Genomic DNA, 27,190 nt, shown 5'->3' on the forward strand with positions numbered 1-27,190 from the left:
AAATTTTGTCTAATGTGTGATATATTTTCTAGCAAGAAAAATGCAATGTTTAGAGGATACAATTGCATATTTTATACACGTTTTAGGCAATAATATCAATCCTAATAGCACATTATCTAAGTTAACTTATTAAACATTAGTTTCAGATTGATTTCAAGTTACAAATGCCCGAGAGATATGGAACGATGATGTAAATTGTTGATAATGACAGAAGATGAAAAGATGTGAGCTTTCACTATTTTCGTCATATCTTTTTCACACAAACTCCGATTTAATTGATTTAAAAGCTCGGACGTTCGTAACTCAAAGGGCTACAAATCTCATTATTTGTTAAAATTTTTGGAGGGGTGAGGGCCCCACCTACCTTAATAAAGCTCCGCCCCTGCGTGTAATTTCTCGAGTTGTTATTCTTATGTCTCGTTTGTTTGTTTGTTCATATATTGTTAAAGTGATTAGTTGTTTTGTTGGCTCGTTGTCATGGTTAGTGTTGTTTTAACGTGTAGTTTTTTGTGTTGTTTGGCTTGTTTTGTTTTTCGGTTTCGCTCGACTTTAGATAGTGCATGCTTGTGTGGTCTTAGGGTTTTGTTTTTCTAGATTCGAGTCTTTCCTGTTCGGATTGGCCGTATTCTTGTTGGGTTCTTTCTTTTTTCGATGAAAGAACTTTTGTTATATAGTATTCGTTTTCTTTTTGCGCAAAGGTTGTTAACTTTTAGCAACTGCTGGAGATCAATAAATTGGGGTTGGGTTGTGAAATTGGTGAATAAAGAGTGAACAACAATATAAACTAACCGACTAATCCAATATAAGCTAAACGCACTATCCAATTCAAAACTACGTTCAAAAAACACACAAAAAAGTAATCAAAAATCCAAACACCATCCATCACACATTTAACACCGATTCAACAATTATCTTGAGGAAAATACGACCAAACGAAGACCATTAAAAACCATATAAGTGTGCACCATCATATCAAAACTCGCATAAGGTAATCAAACTCTCACACACTTGGATCTAATAGTGTAAGAAGATGATCTGTTAGTGTAAGAAGATGATGGTGCATAACTGAGATGACATAAGCTAGTATTTAAGAGATTGGATTATCAATTAACGGTATTTTTTAGTGTCGAAAGACTTCTTTCCCCCGCGAGAAGCCAGGTGTGGAAATGTGACGCGACTCTGATAGTTTATTCGACGATATCAAAACGAGTCATAGTCAGATAACCAGGAGTTGTTGTGGGTATTGAGCAACGTTGACAGTTGAGGCAGTTTTGCTTTTCGATTTCGACTAGGTATGTTGAAGAAATCTTTATCAGAAGTCTTCTAGCTCGATGTTGTTGGAGTGTGCGTGTCCCAAGTTTTCTGGGAGGCATACATGGGGTTTCTTGACAATGTTGGAATGCAGATTGGTGTAGAGTTTGTTTAAAGTCTCCAAGCGGGAGATTATTGAGATATGTAGATGTTGAACAAAAGCGAAGGAAAGAAGGTAGGGACCCTCGCAACAGATCATGGTTCACGATTACATGAGTTAAAACGGGAGAATTAATGTCGAGAAATTGAAGAATTTGGATGCTGAATGGCTCTCGGATCGCGAGACCAAGCTCGCGAATCGCGAAACCAAGCTTGCGGGTTGCAAGGCTAGCTTAGCCAGCAAGTTTTTACGATATTGTTTCCTTGAATGTTTACTCCTATATAATGGAACCCTAGCCTTCTGTTTATGGTGTGCACGAAAAATATATTGAAAAATCATTGATTTACGCTCGTATACTGAATTTTTCCTCATGTTGGAGTTGAGATATAACCACGTTAAATTCTTGTTTCGTTTTACGTATTCATCGTTGTTTATTTCTCCGTTTATTATATATGGGTGTAATTCAATTACACTGAATCTTCCGTGGGTTGGATTTTTGCTAAGAGATAAATCATTAGTTGGCATCGTTCCGTTGCAATTATTATTTTTTTAACAAAATTTTTCTTGTTGAAATTTACAAATCTTTTTTTAATGTTCACGAAAACTCCAATGGCCATCTTTAGGAAAATTCTGAAAAATATACACAAAAGTATCATAATAGCCTAACCATGGTTAACAAAACTAACTAAACCAAGAGCGAGTCAAATTAATGAGGTACCCCGTATTTCATAAACAAGGGATTCGCGCTGAAGTTGTTCTGTTTTCTTAACAGTTAACACTCTCCTATTTAAACACTACTCCATTCAACCCCTTTCATTTGTTCTATTCTCTGTCTATATACTTTGCACATCACATTGTGCAAATTCAAGTCACAATGACAGTCTCTTCGAGACGTTTTGCCCTACCGTTATTCATTATTTATATCGTTTTCGTTTCCATTAATGGTGCTTCAAGGTAACTTAATTGACACGATATAGAGTCGTGTCTTTGTGTTTTGTATTTGTAAAGAATTATGTTACATGATCATCTCACATTTGATTGAAATCAATGTTGGTTTTTGATTTTGTGATTTTAGTGTGGAAGATAAAAGTGAGCTACAAAGATTGATAGATAACTCAACATTGGCTAACAGGTTAGTTGAGATGACATTGTAGCTTTAGATCTTTAGAATTGATGATGAATTAGATTGAGTTGATCATAACCGTCCATTTATGATCACAAAATATATGTTTTGATTAGATCCAACTGCTTTTTTGATCATTAAATACTTTGAATGTTTTTTTTATCCGGGTTAGATACGTCGCACAAGATAACGGTCTTGTGAACCTGTGATCGTACGGCTGTTATTATTGCGTAAAATTAAGAGATCATATTTGATTTTGTTACATTTGAAGATTGAGATTGAGATTGAAATTGAAATTGGATTTGAATTTAACTAATTTCAGGAGAAATGAAGAACTTGCAAATGAAAAGAATGATAATGCTGTTGATGAGAATCCAGATGGGGTTGCTTCCATGGTAGACATGTGAGTCTATTCTCTCGATGTAATCTCACTTATTAGCTACACAGATTTATTATAAATATTGAATTTAATATTGTTAAAAGAATTTAAAAAAGAAAAGGATCACATGATATCTGAACAAAAATAAAAATAAATAACAATACCATGATATTGTTTCATGTTCTGTTCTTATTTGAATCACACCTTAAACAGTTTGTAAATAACTACCTTAACATTTCTTAAATTGTCAAAAAATAAAGACCATATAAAAAATTTAATATGTAAATCTGACAGTGAGATGAAACATTAAATGGGCTACCAATTTACGAGTACTATATATTAAGATAAATAGATAGATTAATTATATATATTTATAAATAAAAATAATACTGTAGTTAGTAGCATGAATGCATCAATTGAAATTATACCAAACCAATGTTAATGTATGTCACCTAAAGTGTTTGCACAAAACTGCTTAGAAATTGCTAAAATTAGGCTTTATATGCACATTATGTGGTCCTTCATCTAAAGTTCAACACTTTATTCTCACTTTTACAAAGAAGTTACAGCTAACATGCATTCCATCACTGATGTTAAAATTAGGTTACCAGTTTAAATCTTATGTTTGTTTATTAATTTTTGTAAAAATCTAAATTATTGAATATTTTGTAAAAATCATTATACTAAATACAGGGACTAAATAAGGGATAAGGAGTTAGAGACTACTACTAAAGTTTAGTGACGTTAGTATTATTTTTCTTGATAAATTAATCTATATTTTTAATCACTTCGCTCACAAATTATATAGATTTAACTATTTTGCGCTCTCAAGAAACGTGTTTAATTTCGGCCACAGACTACATTAGTTGTAATGAGAGATATGAAGGTTCAAACAATATACAATTAACTTAAGTGACAAATATGATCATACATTATAATAAAATTACAAGTTTATTAAGCAAAGTACATAACACATGAAAATATTAAATGTTCTTTTCACTTCCAAACTAACTAAAACACTTTGGCCTCATTGGTTATATGTGTTTTTTTTTTCTTTTTCTTTCTATTTCTTTATTATTATTATTATTATTATTATTATTATTATTATTATATTATTATTATTATTATTATTATTATTATTATTATTATTATTATTATTATTATTAAATTATTATTATATTATAGTTTTTCCTTTTTTTTTTAAATTTAGGAAAAGAAATAAATGTGTGTGTTACTTTAAATCTTCCCATGTTCTTATAAAAACAGTTATAATCAGAGGCGTGTTTGAATATATGCAAGATAGCTAATTGCCTAGAGCTCAAAAATTTAGATAACTCAAAATTCTGAATATGTAAATATTTTTTATAATATATTTAATTAAATCAAATAAAAGTTGACAATTAAAGTTAAAATATTTTGTTTTTTATAGTTAAATACAATGTAAGTAAATAAATAGATAAATTAGAGTATTATTTTTTATGAGTAGTAATTTTTTTTAAAGTATATCATTTTTAAATTGGTCTAGGACCTTTAAATTATTGAGACGACTCTATTATAATATAAGGTTTTTTTTTTGCAACATTACGCTGTTTTCAAAACTCCCCTAATCACCACAAAACTCGAACATAAAATCTATTACAAAAATATAATGATCCTAACCAATCATCTATCAGCTATCTTGTATGTTCTTATGATGTTAAATAAAAATAAATATAAATATTTTTATCATTTTATCAATATCTTTAAACGTGCCCGCGTGCCCACGTGTCACATGCCCCTGCTGAGTGATCTAATTTAATAAGATTGATATTATTATAATTAATAAATTATACGGAGTATATATATAATAAATTAAATAGCATCTCTTGTCTTTGAGATGTGATTCTCACATACTACTTTTTGATCCATATACACTTTTGTCTCACAAAATTACAGTTATGTCCATTGTGAGCTGAACTTATATATAATTAAAGGTAAAACAGGTAATTAGGTGTACATGGATCAAAAAGTGATGTATAAGGATCATCTCTCATTTTGTATTGGTCAGGGAATTTAATTTAAAATTACAGTTAGTTACATTGGCATGCTTTCAACCATAAATTTTATTTTTATACTTCATCTAATCTAATGACTTTATTACTATTTGTTATTTGACTGCATATGCATGCATTGGGTTTAACTTTCGGTCCTTTTCTTAATCCTCTTGTCATCAGGATTAGTTAACTTAATATTCGTTTGCTTTCGTCACGTGATTCGGGTCATTTGTTTCCTTAAATCTTTCTATAACTGTCTGTTGTTCTTATATGCAATTAACTCATTATTAAACTAATAACTCATTGAACAAGATATTGAAAAGTTTAACGTTTTTGAAAGAGTCATTTTTCATCATAACTAGCGGCAAATTGCATGAATTCGCGATTTTCGTAAAGAGGAACTAATGTTTTGGTCATTGAAAACGTAAGGACGTTATCTAATTTTTGATATGATGATAATGTGACAAATTATATACTCCGTATATCAGTGGCGGAGACAGGGGGGACAGGGTGGTGCTCAGTCACCCCCAACAATCCAAGTTTAACCATTGTTATTCAATAAATTTAATGCAAGTTACATTAGTTTAAGATGATTTAATGTTAGAGATATCATTGTTATTATTGAAAACTAGTAGAAGATAAAGAAATTGGTTGAAGGCCAAAAAGAAATTACTATCGTTCAAAGTATATGACCACAACGTTCATTCGTTATGATTTTACGATTTATAAAAAAGTCGAGCCCCCCTTAACCCTAATTTCTGGCTTCGCCTCTGCCGTATATGTCAGGTAAATTGATCACATATGATACTATTTTTGGTCACATGATACGGAGTAATATATTATATTTATATTTATAATATATAAAACATAAAATATAAATATATATCATGATATATATCAAAGGGCCTTTGCTCTAGCATGAGGAGCCTCTCTGGCCTTGAGACCATGAGTTTGAGTTTTGTTCAGAACATTAATCGTGTAAAATTATGTAGAGTTTACGAGTTTGTGATTCTAAAAAAATATATCATGATATAATTCATGATCATGCTATTCTTTTGATCAATAATTCAAAGAAATGGATAATCATTCTTCCTCACATGGTACCCTGAATCATCTAAACATGTTTAGATCTGCATGCATGTATATATGGTACATTGAAAATTGATTGCAAAATGCCATTGTATTCCCACCTCATGGGTCGGTCCTACATAATTGGACCCAAATGGTCCAGTCTGTCTAAAAGAAGTTCAATATACACTAGGCTAGATCTAAGTTTCCACATCACTTGCCATTTGCTTATTTTACTATATTTCAAACTCAATTTTCTAATTATTTATATAGATATAGATATATAGATATATTCCCCGGTCTCATATTAATAGCGCCAGATTAAAAATATATATTTTATAAAATTCATCATTACATTGTATTTTTATTTAATTTAGAATTTTCTCTTATTTTTTTTTATCTTTTTAATTTATATGTGAAAGTTAAGAGCATAAAGAAACTTTAATTTATTATTGTGATATATATTAGAAGTTAACCGTTAATATGCTAGAGCTCAAAATTGAATAATATATTGTACATATACTAATTGTGGTGGGGTTTGTGGTCGTTTTGGCCACCCCACCAAATGAAACGACACCCAGCAAAACTCAAATCTAAAAAACGCTAAACACAACGACAGCCCGTACGCTAACTACGTTCGAAACGGACACTTTTTTAAAAAACGCTAAACACAACGACAACACGTATCTTCTTGCTCGCCGCAAGTTAAATTTTTTCGCCAACGCCGTCAGGCTCGAAATAATTTTATCAACAAAACGAAACTAACTACGTTTCGACCGAACAGATTTTAAAACACACTAAAGACGACGACACCAATATCGAAGCATAACACATGGTCCGTTTTCCCTTCTATAAATAAAACTGCGTTAAATATGAATACGCCGGCCGAAAGTCCCGCCGCATCGCGGGCCGAAGCGGACTAGTTATTATTATGAGAAAGATGTATACCGTACAAATTTATTTTTATTTATATATATGTTATTGTTATTGTTAGGTTTACAATATAATTTAACCGACAGAAGCATGTCAATATTTAATGTGATAAATGCTATACTTCCTCCCACCGACGCGACACGGGTCCATTATTATCATTACCAGAAGCATTGCCCGTGCGTTGCACGGATATTTTTACGCTTTGCATTTTTTATTTTAAAGTAAAGTATGTGGTTGTCTCGTACGTAATAGTTCTTATTGGGAGGACATATATAATAACGACCATATGAAACAAAGAGTTCTTAACAATCCATAATAATGCTTTACAAAAAAAAAAAAAACAGTCCATAATAATCGTAATAAATAAGCAAAAACTTCCACGAACATCAAAATAGGTAACTAAGTGCCGACGTAGACAAAATATATGCTACTTTTCTACGAATCTCCAAAAAGCGAATGAATACATAGATTTGTTTAGGGTATTGGGTTAAGGATCCTGGTAATTGATTTGAACTTTTTTAACATATATATTTTTATACTATACTATTTAATAATTAAAATGATAGAATTGTAAGAAAATTTATATAAGAAATTTAAATTAACTTAAATATATAAATACAATTATACAATATAATAATCACGTTATAAACATTAAAAAAAAGAATCTTCGAACGAATTCATCCAACATAGAGCCAACCACGTGTCTTCTTGGCAAGTCTACATTTGACATTTTTTTTTTAATTCAGTGTTTCTTCAGTAGCTACAAAAACAAACAAACACGCATTATATTTAATTATATATATATGTATATATAATTATATATCAATATTATACACACACACACACACACATACACACACACATACATACATACATATATATATATATATATATATATATATATATATATATATATATATATATATATATATTAAATAATATTTTAAATCGTAAATAATTTACATACTACATATATTATTAAAATAATCAATGAGAGACTTTTGATGATCCGTATATTTAAATATAAAGTGATGTTTTATTCATATAAACATATAAAATGATATAAGTGATGAATGATAACAATTTAATGAGAAACTCAAAAGTTATAATTAATATATATATATATATATATATATATATATATATATATATATATATACACACACACACACACACACACACATATATATACATATTCGAATACACACACACATACACACACACATATATATATACATATATATATTAAATAATATTTTAAATCATAAAAGAAAATATAGATTACATATATTTACCTCATGATACATAACTTGAATATTTATCTTTTAGTAATATGGCGTGATCTTCTCATTGTATGATTGCTACTGAAAAGTGGAGATGTAGGATACAAAACAAATTACAGTATATATATATATATATATATATATATATATATATATATATATATATATATATATATATATATTCCGAAAATATATACTTCATGATTAAATCAATGTTATATATGTACATTTATCTACGTATATATATACATATACATATTTGAATATATATTACATATATTTACCTCATTATACATATCTTGAATATCCATCTTTTAGTAATAATATGATGTGATCTTCCCATTGTATGATTCCTATTGAAAAGTGAAGATGACATACATATTTATAGGCTAGTAAAAAATAAGTTAATTTAGTAAGAAGATGAAAGGTTCGTATATTTATTGTTCATTTTTGGTTTACCATATATTTATTATTTATTTTACTACTATTTAATTCTTTATTTATCATTTAATTGATATTGAATAAATAATAATAATAAATATATATTATATGTAAGTTACTAATATTGATTTAATCCGGTTCATAAAATTAATATTAAATCTTATATTCATTATATATATATATATATATATATATATATATATATATATATATATATATATATATATATAATTTTGTTACAATTATTTAATTTAATTTAAAAATTGTATTTAATACATTAACACATGATTAAGTAAGCTTATTTATTATTCATTTTTTATATATAGATATATTATTTTATTTCATTTATTTAATCTAATTTAATAGGAAATCTATTATACACTAACATGATTAAATAAGCTTATTTATGAGTTATGACTCTTGGGGTCACTTTTAAGATTATTTATTTATTTATGAAGGTTTTTTTTTTTTTTAAACTGAATTTATATGTATTTTTTTTATAGATTATATAGGTAATAATAGATAATTGAAATAGAATTTAATGTAGCTAATTTATGACACAGGGTGTCAATATTTAAGTAGTAATAGATCATAAATATTAAATTATAATTAATATTAATATTATTATTAAATATTAATATTAAGATTGTTTTGATTTTGATCTTCATCAGGTGATAATCATATACCAATTAAAATCCATCCTTATTTATCGTCAGACATATAGGAATTAACCAAGTTATCATCTATTCATCTCCGCCATTTCTTTAGTTATGATCTCAAGATGTATTTTTAGTAAGATTTGAACTTTTATGACACTATGATAATGTAGTGTAAAAGTGTAATTATGATACAACTCGTAAACTAAAAGAATCAACAGCTAATATCACATCTCTCTTCTTTCATCTATAAGCTACAAAAAAATAGTATATGAAATTTTTACTTTCCGTATAATCCGTATTCATTTTCCATATACTTGTTGCCTTTATTTTATTTGACCAACTGTCATTTTTACTTTGAACCCATGCATTTATAAATCCTACCAAATAAAACAAATACCGGTACATAATTCTTGTGTCCTATCTCTGAAAATAAGGCCCATTTCTTAATTATTATTCACTACACAACCAGAAATAATTATTAATTATTAATATTTTTTTAAGAGCAGTTCGATCAGTACTTAGCTACTTTCCCATTCATCCTTCTTTATAAAATTTTGATTAATAGATATCTAAATACATCACATTAACAAACAATTTGTAAGCACACATAATATATATGTTTAAAATATGTGTGACAATATATGCTTTATGTTCCTAAATAAATTCTAATGTAAACAATTTTTAAACAAAATGCAGGACCATAAGAAATAGTACTGAAAGAAGGAAACTAGGCTTTTTGTCATGTGGCACTGGTAACCCAATTGATGACTGTTGGAGGTGTGACCGAAACTGGCAACGTCACCGAAAGAGCTTGGCTGACTGTGCAATCGGGTTCGGCCGTAACGCTATTGGTGGCCGTGACGGTCGTTACTACGTTGTTACCGACCCGAATGATGATGACCCGGTCAACCCTAGACCCGGAACTTTGAGACATGCTGTTATACAAGAAGAACCTTTATGGATCATTTTTAAAAGGGACATGGTTATTCACCTAAAACAAGAACTACTAATGAATAGTTTTAAAACAATCGACGCTCGCGGGGTTAATGTGCATATTGCGAATGGAGCGTGTATTACGATTCAGTATGTTACGAATGTGATTATTCATGGTTTGAATATTCATGATTGTAAACCGACTGGTAATGCAATGGTTCGAAGCTCACCGTCTCATTATGGATGGAGAACAATGGCGGATGGTGACGGGATTTCGGTTTTTGGTGCGAGTCATGTTTGGCTTGATCATAATTCGCTATCGAATTGTGCTGATGGACTTATTGATGCCATTATGGGATCAACTGCTATTACTATTTCTAACAATTTCTTCACTCACCACAATGAGGTACTTTTAACTACTTACTTTCAATTAATTACTTAAACTTATTAAAATTAATACGTGCGTCGATTCTAATTCATTGTAATCGATGAACAGGTTATGTTGTTGGGCCATAGCGATACTTATGACCGTGACAAGATGATGCAAGTGACCATTGCATACAACCATTTCGGTGAGGGTCTTGTTCAAAGAATGCCTAGGTATGTTAGCATAACCTTAGTACTTAGCTAAAAATTTATATTTCTTGAGCTGGTCAAAACGGGTCGGATTGGGTCAGGTTTAATTGACCCATAACTCAAGTCCGAATCCTTTAACAGTGATGCATATATTCTAAGAAAAACATATTATTTCAATAATATGAGTTTGAAGCAAGTGTGCATTACTATACTCTTCGGACTAGTTTGACCCGTACGACCCATTTCTTTATTGTTACTATTTTGACCCGTTTTGTTGGAAGCTTTGACAAGCCCAACACACCCACTATAGAGGATCTAGACTATACTAGACTCACTACACCAACACTTTGACGTTGGTTAGCCTTTAATTTTATAAATCCTTAGTGCACAATGTACTTAGGCGACAGTGTCGACCATATATCTTTAGGCGGTATAACCGACCATGTATTACTTAGGCGGCAGAGCCGACCATATAATAAGAACAACAAAAGTGCACTAAGAACTTAAACACAAAATAAGGCTTGATCGGGAAACTTAACAAAAACACTTATATTAAATTACAATTACAATATTACTTACAAGCTTTATCTTCTCTACTTTCGCTAACTCACACTCTTCTTCTCTTCTTCACAACTCACTTCTTATTTCACTCTCACAACTTCACACACCACAAATGAAATCTCCTCCCATATTTATACTACTCCATGGAACATTCTAGAACCTAGATATTTCCATGGATATATAAATATCTAGATATTTCTACAACCTACAAATATCTAGATTTTTCTTTTACATTTCAATTTCTAGATTTTTCTCTCATATTCTAATATCTAGATATTTTCTTATACATATTAATATCTAGATATTTTACCCATATACATTTACTAATTCCATATTATTCTAAATTTGCATTGTATTTTAACACTCCCCCTCAATGCAAATTTTCTTCCAACGATGTCTTGCAGACCATTCCAAGTGCTTCTCTGAATTTTGTAAACTTCGGTTTACTTAGGCTCTTGGTGAATATATCTGCTACCTGTTCATCTGTCTTTGTTGGCACCATCTTGATCTCCCCTTCAAGGACCTTCTCGCGAACATAGTGATAGTGTACTTCTATATGTTTTGTTCTTGCGTGAAAGACTGGATTCTCTGCTAGACGTATAGCTGATAGGTTATCGCAGAAAAGATTTACTTGATAATCTGTTGATTGATGAAGATCTTCCATTAGTTGTTTCAACCATGTAATTTCTTGTGTTGCTGATGATGCCGATCGATATTCTGCTTCAGTGCTTGATAAGGATACAGTTGGTTGTCTCTTGCTGCACCATGATATTACTCCCGATCCAAGACTAAACATGTATCCAGTTGTTGACCGTCGTGTATCATAGTCTCCAGCGTAATCGGCGTCACAATATCCAGTCACGTGACATTCTTTTGTTTTCTTGCATAAAATACCAAAGTTGATAGTGCCTTTAACATACCTTAAGATGCGTCGTACAACATCAAGGTGAGGCTTCTTCGGATTGCTCATGTATCGACTAACCACTCCAACTGCATAAGATATGTCTGGCCGGCTTAGTGTGAGATAAATAAGACTTCCGACCATCTTTCGATACATGGTAACATCTTGAAGACTTTTTCCTTCATCTGCTCGTAGTTTTGTATTCGGATCCATTGGGGTTGAGATAGGTTTGCAATTAAGCATTCCGTACTTTTGTAAAAGATCTCGCGCATATTTCTGTTGTCCCAGAAATAATCCTTTTCTTTTCTGCTCTATTTCGAGTCCAAGAAAATGTTTGAGTTCTCCAAGCTCCTTCATATGAAATCTGATAGACAGATTCTCTCTTGTTCTTTGGATCTCCTCATAGTGATCTCCCGTGATGATTAAGTCATCCACATATACTAGCACTATGGCTAGTTTTCCTTGATCTTGTTTCACAAATAAACTAGAATCTGAAAGAGCAACTGTGAAACCACTTTGTACTAAGAACTCACCAATTTTCCCGTACCAAGCTCTTGGAGCCTGCTTCAAGCCGTATAGTGCTTTCTTTAATTTGCAGACATGGTCAGGATGGAACTTGTTCTCAAAGCCTCTTGGTTGCTCCATATAAATTTCTTTATCAAGTTCTCCATGTAAGAAAGCGTTCTTGACATCCATCTGCCACAGCTTCCAAGATTTGCTAGCGGCTAAAGCTAGTAGAGCTCGAATTGTTGTGATCTTCGCCACTGGACTAAACGTTTCTTCATAATCCAGCCCATATTGTTGAGAAAAACCTCTAGCAACAAGTCGAGCTTTATACCTTTCAATGGAGCCATCTGATCGAGTCTTCACCTTGTAAACCCATTTACAAGATATTGGTTTTACATATTTTGGCTTTGGAACTAAACTCCATGTCTGGTTTTCTTTTAGTGCATTAATTTCTTCTTCCATCGCTTTCTGCCATTCTTGACTTTGTGCTGCTTCTTCATAAGTGGAAGGCTCAATAGGTATTGATTCATCCACATGAGAAGCATTGGCATACCTCGGATTAGGTTGCCTCGGCCTTGTTGATCTCCGTAATTTTTGCACATGCTCCTCGGCATCCATTTGGCTTGGACGAACCTCTTCGGATGTAGATTGATGTACCCCAGTTTTCCATGGACTCGTTTCCTTAGAGTACGATCCATCTCCTTCTTTAATTGGATCCGATATGTGCTCTTTATGTTCTTCTTTTTCTTCTGGACCTTCTTCTAATCCATGAGATTCTGGAAGCTCTATCTTTTGAGGTGACCACTGTAGCGACCCGACCAAATCATGTTTGACGGCGCCGTCTACTTAGGTCCCGTTACGTGGTCATAAGTCTTTAAAACAACGTTTGACCAAAAGATATGTCGCATTCATTTCAAATGTAAAGATTGTTCAAAGTTTACGAGAATAGTTCCACCACAAGTTACGATACAAAGTTTTTATGTACAAATGAAACTTATGCGACACAATTTAAAAGTAGTCAAAAGACGCTCCATGTATGCATATATACTCGACATCCAATGCAAGTATCAAAATAATGAGCGGAAGCATGTATCATGTATCGTTCAAGGACCTGAGAAAAACATAGAAATCTGTCAACGAAAACGTTGGTGAAATCATAGGTTTAAGTAAGTAAGTACAAGTGAACCACAAGATTTGCATCAATGAAATAATAGTAATACATTCCAAAAGTTTGTTTCGCGAGCACCCAATTATCAAAGCTTAACATTCCTTCCATTGTATACCCCATCACTTAGTGCTAGAACAAACACTGATTCTCGAAAATATATTTCATCCGTAGACGGTAGCGAACCGTCAAAGATGAGGGTTGTCAACCCATATGGCCATATAACATAAGTTCTCGCTTACACCCGGCAAGTGTAACTAATGATAATCGAATTGAGGATTTTTGTTCTAAACTCGTATGTAGAATGTTTGTTTTCCCGTTCTTGTGTTCACTTAGTTCAAAAGAATCGTTTATGTTTTCTCATCCCAATATAAGTTCAAAAAGAGTAAAAGTGGGACTATGATCTCACCTTTGATTGCAAGAGTGAAATAGTACTTCAACAAGTAAACGTGCAAAGAACAATGCTAGTCTCGACCTAAACAATTAGGTTGTATCAATATCGATAGTCACGAAGGGTCAAAGATGTTCAATTAGTCCTATGGCTCAATACGACTCGATTAATATAGCATGTGAAGCAAATTGTCAAGTTTCATGCAAGATACAAGTATAAAATCATGTTAGGAAGATTGCATAATTAATTGGTTAAGTTTGACAAAAAGTCAAACTTGGTCGGTCAAAGTCAACGAAAAAGTCAACATGTTCGGGTCGGGTCTCGGACAAGTTTTCTATGCTAATTATTCATATATAAGCATGTTGGGACAAGTTGCATGTGAATTGGAGGTCTAGAACGTGCCAAACATTTTTCATAAAATGGACACCGGAGACAGAAGCTGGGCACGGCTTATGCCGCGCCGAGGCACCCTTCTGTCGCGCCGCGACAATAGGCGGGTGCTGGTGCCTGGTCTGTTTCACTTGTCCAACTTGATCCAAACTTCAAATAAGCATAAAACGCAAACCACAAACACTTAGGACTCGCACCTTATATCGTTGGAAAGCTCTTTTGACATAGAATGCAACTAAACACAATTTAACAATCAAAAACCTCATTTGTAACAACCGAGTTTTCCAACCAAGTGATCATTCAATGCCCACATTAATGCTTCAAACTCACCAATGCACATTTAATGATTTGGGCATTCAATGCATACATATGACATGCCATTTTGTAGGTAATTGAGCATACAATACAACTAACAACTTACTAACAACAATTCATGGCAATCAATGCATCAAATAATCACTTCAAGTTCTTCAAACCCTAACTCAATTCCACCAAAAATCACTAATCAAGTTTATGGAGTTTTCTCAAGCAACCTACACATCAAATTGAAGCTAGTGATACTAGGAACACAATTAAAACATGAACTTTTAACATCTAACAACATATGATCATCCAAAATTCAAGAATAACACACCAAAATTCAAGTTCATGCTAGTTACACTAAAACAACGAGATCGAGCATATAAATCATATATTCATGTTAGACTTGAGCCATAGACACTAATTAACACTTTTATAAGTTAAAAACATCAAGAACACAAAATCTAGTGATTTTAGAAAGTTACCCAAATGAGATGAAGTTGGTACCAAAACGAAGAGGATGAAGAGAGGATCACGAATATGTAATTTATTTTGTTGTAAGCCTCCTAGATCGAATTTAGATGATGATTGAATGAATTTGGTTTTGGGTGTGTGTTCTTGCTAGAGAGAAAGAGAGAGATGGAGATGAAAGTGAATGGGTGAAAGGGGTTTGACCCTTTGACCTAGTCAAGGGTTTGATCCCTTGTCAAGTTTAGTCCCTCAACTTTCGTTCGGGTGCGGGAATTACCTAAACGAGATAATTTAAAACGCGTATCAACGGGAGATGTTATAAACATATAACGGACTTTATATTAGTATAACGGAAAAGTAAACGGAAAAAGGCGGGATGTTACATTACCTACTCCTTAAAAGAAATTTCGTCCCGAAATTTAAGTAGGCGTAGTAGTCGTTGTTTCTTCCTCGAGATCTTGCGTTTCCGAATTCACGAATAGATGAGGATACTTCCTTCGCATTTGATCTTGTCTTTCCCAAGTAAACTCGGGTCCCCTTTTGGCGTTCCAACGGACTTTAACAATCGGGATTCGGCTTTGTTTCAATGTCTTGACGGAGGTGTCCACAATTTCAACCGGTTCCTCCACAAAATGAAGTTTGTCATCAATAGTAAGTTCTTCGAGAGGGATGACGATATCAGGTTCGGCAAGACACTTTTTCAAGTTAGATACATGGAAGGTAGGATGAACGGAGTTCAATTGAGGCGGAAGATCTAAATGATAAGCAACGGTTCCAATACGCTCCAAGATTTCGAAAGGACCAATATACCGCGGATTTAGCTTCCCGCGTTTCCCAAAACGGATTACACCCTTCCAAGGTGCGACTTTTAACATTACTCGGTCACCGACTTGAAATTCAAGATCGTTGCGTCGTTTGTCGGTATAGCTCTTTTGACGACTTCGGGCCGTCCTAAGCCTATCTCGGATTTGAACGATTTTCTCGGTGGTTTCGTGAATGAGTTCGGGTTCGGTGATTTGCACGTCGCCTACCTCGGCCCAACAAAGAGGTGAACGACATTTGCGGCCATATAGCGCTTCAAAAGGTGCGGCTTTAATACTCGCGTGATAACTATTGTTGTAAGAGAACTCGGCGAGAGGTAAGTGCTTGTCCCAAGCTTTTCCGAAATCAACCACGCAAGCTCGTAACATGTCCTCTAAGGTTTGAATTGTACGCTCGCTTTGTCCATCGGTTTGAGGATGATATGCGGTGCTCATGTCTAAACGCGTTCCCAACGCTTCTTGCAATGTACGCCAAAATCTAGAAACGAAACGGCCATCTCGGTCGGAGATAATCGATAATGGTACACCGTGTCGGGCTACGATCTCCTTAATGTAAAGTTGTGCAAGTTTCTCCATTTTGTCCGTTTCTTTCATGGCAAGGAAGTGTGCGGATTTGGTGAGACGGTCAACAATAACCCAAATGGTATCATAACCGCCCGTCGTTTTTGGTAGTTTGGTGATAAAATCCATCGTTATCCTTTCCCACTTCCATTGCGGGATCTCGGGTTGTCGAAGTAGTCCGGACGGTCTTTGGTGTTCGGCTTTGACCTTGGAACATGTCAAACACTTGGAAACATAAGTAGCTACGTCCCTTTTGATGTTCGGCCACCAATATAGTTGTTTAAGGTCGTGGTACATCTTATTGGCACCGGGGTGAATCGAGTATCGTGACTTATGGGCTTCATCTAAAATAAGGCTTCGTAGATCCCCATAACTAGGCACCCAAATTCTTCCGGCGAAATATCGGAGTCCGGTTTCTTTAACTTCGAATCGAGAGGTGAGGACGTTCAAGTGTTCGAGAGAGATGTTTTCATCCTTGAGAGCCTCATCTTGGGCTACCCGAATTTGGCTATTAAGGTTTGTGTGGATGGTGATGTTTAAGGCTCGGACACGAAGAGGCACCGCTCTTTCTTTTCGACTTAAGGCATCGGCTACTACATTTGCCTTCCCGGGATGGTAACGAAGCTCGCAATCGTAATCGTTTAAGGTTTCAATCCACCTTCGTTGTCTCATGTTTAGTTGCTTTTGATCGAAAATGTGTTGAAGGCTTTTGTGATCGGTGAAGATAGTACTCTTGGTTCCATAAAGATAGTGTCTCCACATTTTAAGTGCAAAGACAACGGCTCCGAGTTCGAGATCATGTGTCGTATAGTTTCGTTCATGAATTTTGAGTTGTCGAGAAGCATAAGCAATGACTTTTGTTCGTTGCATCAATACACACCCAAAACCATGTTTCGAGGCATCGCAATATACAACAAAATCATCATTGCCTTCGGGAAGTGACAAGATAGGAGCGGTGGTTAGCTTAGTTTTCAAGATTTGAAAAGCGGTTTCTTGTTCGGATGTCCAAACGAATTTTCGTTCCTTGTGAGTTAACGCGGTTAGAGGGCGAGCGATTAAGGAGAAATCCTTGATGAATTTACGATAGTATCCGGCGAGACCCAAGAATTGACGAATTTGAGTAGGAGTAGTAGGAGTCTCCCATTTACTAATGGCTTCGATTTTCGCGGGATCGACTTTAATGCCTTGATCACTTACAACATGACCGAGGAATTGAACTTCCTTCAACCAAAATTCACACTTGGAGAACTTGGCATAGAGTTGTTCTTTTCTCAAGAGTTCAAGCACGAGTCGGAGATGTTCTTTGTGTTCCTCTTCGCTTTTAGAATAGACTAAAATATCATCAATGAACACGATAACGAATTTGTCAAGATACGGTTTGCACACGCGGTTCATAAGATCCATGAACACCGCCGGTGCGTTAGTGAGACCAAATGGCATTACAAGAAATTCATAACTACCATAACGAGTTCGGAAAGCGGTTTTGGAGACATCTTCCCCCTTAACCCTTAATTGATGATAACCCGAGCGGAGATCGATTTTCGAATATACACAAGACCCTTGTAGTTGATCAAAGAGGTCATCGATGCGAGGAAGAGGATATCGGTTCTTAACCGTCAATTTATTTAGTTCACGATAATCAATGCACATTCGTAGGGATCCGTCTTTCTTTTTAACAAACAAAATCGGAGCGCCCCAAGGTGAATGGCTAGGTTGGATAAAACCTCGATCAAGTAGTTCTTGGATTTGACTTTGCAATTCTTGCATTTCAGATGGAGCGAGTCTATATGGTGCACGTGCTACGGGTGCGGCTCCCGGAATAAGATCGATTTGGAATTCAACCGGTCGATGAGGCGGAAGACCCGGCAATTCGTCGGGAAATACATCGGAATAGTCACTAACAATTGGCACATCATCGACGTGCTTCTCATCGAACTCGACTTTCTTAACGTGAGCAAGGATCGCAAAACAACCCTTACGGAGTAGTTTTCTAACTTTAACACACGAAACGAGGTTGAGTCCGGTGCAACTCTTATCGCCATAGACGATCAAAGGTTCACCATTCTCGATAGGAATTCGGATTGCGTTAAGATCACAAAGAATGTGAGATTTCGTTTTGACTAACCAATTCATACCGATTATTACATCAAAGCTTCCTAGTTCCATGGGTATCAAATCAATTTCAAATTCCTTACCCAAAATGTTTATCGTACACCCCCGGTAATATGTGTCGGCACTTATCAGTTTCCCGTTAGCCACTTCAATGGTATAAGTGGTATCTAATGGAAGAGGTGGAGTGCTAAAAGAATGAGTCAAAGTCTTGGATACAAAGCATTTATCGGCACCTGAATCGAATAAGCAAGAGACATGAGAATTGTTGAGAAGAAACGTACCCGTGACTAGTTCAGTGTCATCCCGGGCTTCCTCAGTGTTGATGTTAAAAGCTCGGCCGCGCGTATTGGGGTTATCTTTCTTCTTTGGGCATGCATTTCTATAATGACCCGTTTGGCCACATTCGTAACAAGTGCCCGTCTTTGGTGCATTGGGCCACTTTCGAGCGACGGGAGTGGCACTTTTACAATCGTTGGCCTTATGACCAACTCCTTGGCACCGGTGGCAAATTATCTTACTACATTCGCCAAAGTGATGTTTGTTGCATTTGTTGCAAAGAGGTAGGTTCCCGGCATAACCCTTCTTGCCGTCGGAGGTGTAAGGCTTCTTAGCAAAGTTGTTGTTGTTTGATTGGGAGGGTTCCCACTTTCTTTTGTTGCCGCCCGATTTATCCTCGGCCTTAGGTGCCGGAACTACGATTTCGTCAACCGTTTCTATCAGTTGGCGAGCCATGTTCATAGCGGCTTGATGAGTAGTGGGTTTGGATGACATCACCCCTTGTTTGATGCTTTTTGGAAGACCGAGCATGTAGAGCTCAATCCTTTGAGATTCGGGGTTAACAAGATTAGGACACATCAAGGATAGTTCGGCGAAACGTTGATTATAAGCTTTAAGATCGTTTCCGACCGCTTTCAAAGCTCTTAGTTCTTCCTCAAGCTTTCGGGTTTCTTCGCGCGGAAAATACTCAACAATCATCTTTTCCTTTAGATCGGCCCAAGAGAGGGCATGAGCTTCATCGGTACCCACCGATTGAACATAGGTGTTCCACCATGTTAGAGCAATTCCGGAGAAAGTGTGAGTGGAGTATTTGACCTTGTCTTGGTCCCGACAACCGCTTATGCTAAAGACGGCTTCCGTTTGCTCAAACCATCGGGTGAGCACGACCGGTCCCCCGGTTCCATCAAAAGTGTGAGGTTTGCACCCCATGAAAGCTTTATAGGAGCATCCCTCGTTTGAGTTTCCGGCTCCATTGTTGTTGTTGTTGTTGTTGTTGTTGTGGTTGTTATTATTATTGTTGTTGGATGAGTGACCGGCCATGGCCGCATCTACGGCGGTAGCTATCATCCGTTCGAGAGCTTGTTCGGGAGTTTCATTGCGGCGTACACGACGAGGAGCCATTGTTCCTTCAAGACACAAGAATATCATTGATTAGTATTCTCAATAATACTAACCGTGATATAGAATAAAGATAAAGAGAAGTTTTTCCTCGACTCGCCTTAAATTCTTTATGCCATAATGTCGGAACGTTCATATGAGTCACCGTAATATAATCCCGGAAATTATATTACCCTGATTCATATGTGCATTCGACATTATTCTATAAAGTCAAGGTGGCGTGTCAATCAAATTAAACAACGTGAGATTAAGATGAACTAAGAGTAGATATGATAGAAGAGTTCGAGTATAAATGCACAAATAGTCAAGTAATTCCTACTTCAGTCTATATGCCGGTTGTAGTCTAGATTCACCTATGTACCCTATGACTCGGGGTGGACACAAATGAACTCTAAATCCCTACAACCAAGGCTCTGATACCATCTGTAGCGACCCGACCAAATCATGTTTGACGGCGCCGTCTACTTAGGTCCCGTTACGTGGTCATAAGTCTTTAAAACAACGTTTGACCAAAAGATATGTCGCATTCATTTCAAATGTAAAGATTGTTCAAAGTTTACGAGAATAGTTCCACCACAAGTTACGATACAAAGTTTTTATGTACAAATGAAACTTATGCGACACAATTTAAAAGTAGTCAAAAGACGCTCCATGTATGCATATATACTCGACATCCAATGCAAGTATCAAAATAATGAGCGGAAGCATGTATCATGTATCGTTCAAGGACCTGAGAAAAACATAGAAATCTGTCAACGAAAACGTTGGTGAAATCATAGGTTTAAGTAAGTAAGTACAAGTGAACCACAAGATTTGCATCAATGAAATAATAGTAATACATTCCAAAAGTTTGTTTCACGAGCACCCAATTATCAAAGCTTAACATTCCTTCCATTGTATACCCCATCACTTAGTGCTAGAACAAACACTGATTCTCGAAAATATATTTCATCCGTAGACGGTAGCGAACCGTCAAAGATGAGGGTTGTCAACCCATATGGCCATATAACATAAGTTCTCGCTTACACCCGGCAAGTGTAACTAATGATAATCGAATTGAGGATTTTTGTTCTAAACTCGTATGTAGAATGTTTGTTTTCCCGTTCTTGTGTTCACTTAGTTCAAAAGAATCGTTTATGTTTTCTCATCCCAATATAAGTTCAAAAAGAGTAAAAGTGGGACTATGATCTCACCTTTGATTGCAAGAGTGAAATAGTACTTCAACAAGTAAACGTGCAAAGAACAATGCTAGTCTCGACCTAAACAATTAGGTTGTATCAATATCGATAGTCACGAAGGGTCAAAGATGTTCAATTAGTCCTATGGCTCAATACGACTCGATTAATATAGCATGTGAAGCAAATTGTCAAGTTTCATGCAAGATACAAGTATAAAAGCATGTTAGGAAGATTGCATAATTAATTGGTTAAGTTTGACAAAAAGTCAAACTTGGTCGGTCAAAGTCAACGAAAAAGTCAACATGTTCGGGTCGGGTCTCGGACAAGTTTTCTATGCTAATTATTCATATATAAGCATGTTGGGACAAGTTGCATGTGAATTGGAGGTCTAGAACGTGCCAAACATTTTTCATAAAATGGACACCGGAGACAGAAGCTGGGCACGGCTTATGCCGCGCCGCGGCACCCTTCTGTCGCGCCGCGACAATAGGCGGGTGCTGGTGCCTGGTCTGTTTCACTTGTCCAACTTGATCCAAACTTCAAATAAGCATAAAACGCAAACCACAAACACTTAGGACTCGCACCTTATATCGTTGGAAAGCTCTTTTGACATAGAATGCAACTAAACACAATTTAACAATCAAAAACCTCATTTGTAACAACCGAGTTTTCCAACCAAGTGATCATTCAATGCCCACATTAATGCTTCAAACTCACCAATGCACATTTAATGATTTGGGCATTCAATGCATACATATGACATGCCATTTTGTAGGTAATTGAGCATACAATACAACTAACAACTTACTAACAACAATTCATGGCAATCAATGCATCAAATAATCACTTCAAGTTCTTCAAACCCTAACTCAATTCCACCAAAAATCACTAATCAAGTTTATGGAGTTTTCTCAAGCAACCTACACATCAAATTGAAGCTAGTGATACTAGGAACACAATTAAAACATGAACTTTTAACATCTAACAACATATGATCATCCAAAATTCAAGAATAACACACCAAAATTCAAGTTCATGCTAGTTACACTAAAACAACGAGATCGAGCATATAAATCATATATTCATGTTAGACTTGAGCCATAGACACTAATTAACACTTTTATAAGTTAAAAACATCAAGAACACAAAATCTAGTGATTTTAGAAAGTTACCCAAATGAGATGAAGTTGGTACCAAAACGAAGAGGATGAAGAGAGGATCACGAATATGTAATTTATTTTGTTGTAAGCCTCCTAGATCGAATTTAGATGATGATTGAATGAATTTGGTTTTGGGTGTGTGTTCTTGCTAGAGAGAAAGAGAGAGATGGAGATGAAAGTGAATGGGTGAAAGGGGTTTGACCCTTTGACCTAGTCAAGGGTTTGATCCCTTGTCAAGTTTAGTCCCTCAACTTTCGTTCGGGTGCGGGAATTACCTAAACGAGATAATTTAAAACGCGTATCAACGGGAGATGTTATAAACATATAACGGACTTTATATTAGTATAACGGAAAAGTAAACGGAAAAAGGCGGGATGTTACAACCACCATGAAGACGCTTCATCAAATACCACATTTCTTGAAGTATGACACTTTCCGGTATTTGGATCACAACATCTCCATCCTTTTCTTGATTCATCATAACCAACAAAAATGCACCGAATTGCCTTCTTATCAAATTTTCTTCGTAGATGATCTGGCACGAAGACGTAGCATACACATCCAAAAACCTTGAGATGATTGACGGTTGGCTTGATCTTCCATAATCTTTCATATGGTGAAATATATCCCAACTTTGTTTGTGGGAGTCTGTTAATCACGTATGAAGCCGTCCTCATACATTCGGCCCAAAATTTTCCTGGTACATTCTTACCATGAAGCATACTTCGACAGGTTTCAGCAAGACGACGATTCTTACGTTCTGCCACTCCATTCTGTTGTGGAGTATTAGGGCAAGTTAATTGCCTTCTGATCTTGTGCTTCTTAAGATAGATATTGAACTCGGTTGATAAATATTCTCCTCCATTATCTGTGCGTAAGCATCGAATCTTAGTATTGAGCTCACTTTCTACCTTGTTCTTGAACTCTTTAAACTTCAGAAAAGTCTCCGACTTCTCCTTCATAAAGTAAACCCACACATATCTTGAGAAGTCATCAATGAATGTCACCATATATTTCATACCTCCAAGTGATGTTTGTTTCACTGGGCCAAAGACGTCTGAGTGTATGAGCTCTAGTGGTGTCTTGGACTGATGTTGTGACTCCTTGAATGGCAATTGGTGAGCTTTGCCAAATTGACATCCAACACATATTGTATCTGTTCGGATATCAATTTGAGGAAGCCCATTTACTATGCGTTTCACCATCATCTCCTTTAACTTATTGTATCCCACATGCTCAAGACGTTCATGCCACAGATCAGCCGTCTCATTCTTTCGAGTCTTATCCACATATGCTGTTTCAGCAGATAGTACATAGACCGACTCTATTCTTTTTCCTTGCATAATTGGATTGCCAACCACCTTCACTCTCTTGAATACAAACACATCTTCTGGTCCAAAGAGCACATAATTCCCTTCTGCTGTCAGTTGTGGTACTGACAGTAAATTCTTCTTTAGGCCAGGGACAAGATACACCTTCTCGAGTTGGAGCTTTTGAGAGTCGCCTTCATTTGGAATTATTATCTTTCCAATGTGAGAAATAGACAACCTTGAATTGTTGGTTGTCAACACGACTCTCTTTCCTTTGTAATCCTCCATTTCTTGCAGCTTCGTCTCATCATTGGTCATATGATTTGAGCACCCAGAATCAATGATCCAATCATCTTTGTAGTTTATTTTTGACTTTAAGGTTGCTGCAAGAGCTTGATCATCCATGTCAGCTTCAACAGAAAATCCAGCTTCTGCATCCCATGTTTCCTCATTAATGGTTGCTTCAAATGTGACCTCTTTCTTCTCATCTCTTGCGGTGGCCACATTTCCTTCAAAAGTTCGCCTTTTGGGGAATTTACAATCTCGAGCAAAATGACCCTTCTTGCCACAATTGAAGCATTCACCATTCTTTCTCTTATCATTTTCTCCATGTTGTTGGCGATGATCTCTTCTTCCTTGTTGAGCTCCCCGAGCTCCCCCTGAAGCGTTGCCTTTTGATTTTGGGTGACCCTTCCACCCATATGTCTTACTTTCTTTCATCGTCTCTTGTCTTCGAGATGTTGCTTTCTTCTTATTGGTGAAGAGTGCATCTTCTCCGTCTTTTATGGTTACTTCATTCATCTGCTTGGCTAATGCCTCTTGATTAGCCAATAGATTCTCCAGCTCTATTAATGATGGTTGAGTAGGCCATCCTCTCACAGCGGCTATAAATCCATTATACTCGGATCTTAAGCCATGGATGATAATTCTCTTCATCCTTGCATCACTCACTTTCTCTTCAGGAGCAAGCTGAGATATCTCACGACAAATAGATTTCACCTTGGTGAAATACTGGGAAATAGACAAACTTCCTTGTGAGATACCTGCGAGCTCATTTTCCAAGAGCTGGAGGCGTGCTTCATTCTTCTTTGAAAATAATTTTTCAAAAGTTTCCCAAGCTGCCTTTGGTGTTTTCTCGTCACGGATGTGCTCCAATAGATCCTCCTCGATTGAAGTCTTCAATATAAATAAAGCCTTCCCGGCCTTGATGTTCCATTTTCTCAAAGCTTCAGCATTTTCTTTCGGTGGAGGCGTTGTGTCACTGCCAGCAACTATTTCCCATAAATCCTGTCCTTGTAGGTAGGATTCTATGCAAGTCCGCCAATAACCATAGTTGTGGTTATTGAGACTCTTGATTCCACTGCTCGTACTTGCAAGATCTGCCATCATGACGTCCAACGTCCAATAATCTTGGTCCCTGACCGATGAGCTTTCACAGTTCCTAACTGTGCTCCGACAGAATCTTCCTTAGAGCCTTGGTGAAAACAAGCCGATGTAAACGTCCAACGTTTACCGATTTCCTCCACTAGAAATGGTCCCGAACGACCCGCTCTGATACCAATTGTTGGAAGCTTTGACAAGCCCAACACACCCACTATAGAGGATCTAGACTATACTAGACTCACTACACCAATACTTTGACGTTGGTTAGCCTTTAATTTTATAAATCCTTAGTGCACAATGTACTTAGGCGACAGTGTCGACCATATATCTTTAGGCGGTATAACCGACCATGTATTACTTAGGCGGCAGAGCCGACCATATAATAAGAACAACAAAAGTGCACTAAGAACTTAAACACAAAATAAGGCTTGATCGGGAAACTTAACAAAAACACTTATATTAAATTACAATTACAATATTACTTACAAGCTTTATCTTCTCTACTTTCGCTAACTCACACTCTTCTTCTCTTCTTCACAACTCACTTCTTATTTCACTCTCACAACTTCACACACCACAAATGAAATCTCCTCCCATATTTATACTACTCCATGGAACATTCTAGAACGTAGATATTTCCATGGATATATAAATATCTAGATATTTCTACAACCTACAAATATCTAGATTTTTCTTTTACATTTCAATTTCTAGATTTTTCTCTCATATTCTAATATCTAGATATTTTCTTATACATATTAATATCTAGATATTTTACCCATATACATTTACTAATTCCATATTATTCTAAATTTGCATTGTATTTTAACACGTTTGACCCATTTGACCCAAATATATCTACATATTCAATGTAAATTGGTCGAACTTGCTACCTCTAGTTTATTTTCCTTATCCTATTTCAAATCGATTAAAAATATAATATAAATGTAACGAAAGATTTCGTACTTGCAGGTGTAGGCACGGGTATTTTCACGTTGTAAATAACGACTACACACATTGGGAAATGTATGCTATCGGTGGTAGCGCAGATCCTACAATTAACAGTCAAGGAAACAGATACCTTGCCCCTGTTAATCCTAATGCTAAAGAGGTACTAACATAACAACAAATTTTTTTATTTTTTTTTAAATTCATTTCAAACAAACAGAGTCTTAACTTGAGCCTAATTATCACTCAAAAAATTATCATAAACAGGTGACTCATAGAGTGATTACACAAGGAAGATGGAGGCATTGGAACTGGAGATCCGAAGGAGACCTTATGTTAAACGGAGCGTTTTTTACACCGTCTGGAACTGGTGCAGGAGCCAGTTACGCTCGTGCATCGAGTCTAAGTGCTAAACCATCATCAGTTGTGGCCTCACTTACTTCTGGAGCCGGTGCGCTTGTTTGTCGACGTGGCAGACAGTGTTAAATATTATTATTATTAAATATTAAAAAAAGGAGTAATTTAATCTCTCATCATTTTATTTATTGAGATATCCATTTTTCCAAAAACATTCACTTTCATTTTATTTTGTGTTTGAACGAAATACGTGAGAAGTGTACATTTTTCTGTATTTCGTTCGCTCCTGATTGCCACATTGGTCTGCTTCGAGCGGGTATTAAGTCATAAAGAAAAAGGATTATTACGGAGGATGGTAATTCGAGCATTCTCTTGATATGTAATTACAGTTTGGTGACGTTACGGTTGTAAATTTCAGTAGTTGTTTACATAAAATTCTC

At 35.5% G+C, this 27,190-nt stretch overlaps 1 protein-coding gene across 1 annotated transcript; it reads left to right on the forward strand.

Annotated features, from left to right (window-relative positions):
* Window positions 1–2,285: 2,285 nt before the first annotated feature.
* On the forward strand, window positions 2,286–27,190 carry LOC139899199 (probable pectate lyase 8). Its single transcript, XM_071882020.1, has 7 exons — window positions 2,286–2,365; window positions 2,487–2,543; window positions 2,857–2,937; window positions 10,027–10,669; window positions 10,760–10,863; window positions 26,418–26,556; window positions 26,661–27,190. The coding sequence occupies exons 1-7, from the start codon at window positions 2,286–2,288 to the stop codon at window positions 26,877–26,879; spliced, it is 1,323 nt and encodes a 440-aa protein (XP_071738121.1). The 3' UTR covers window positions 26,880–27,190.

Source organism: Rutidosis leptorrhynchoides, chromosome 3 (assembly GCF_046630445.1).
Source record: "Rutidosis leptorrhynchoides isolate AG116_Rl617_1_P2 chromosome 3, CSIRO_AGI_Rlap_v1, whole genome shotgun sequence".
NCBI lineage: Eukaryota > Viridiplantae > Streptophyta > Magnoliopsida > Asterales > Asteraceae > Rutidosis > Rutidosis leptorrhynchoides.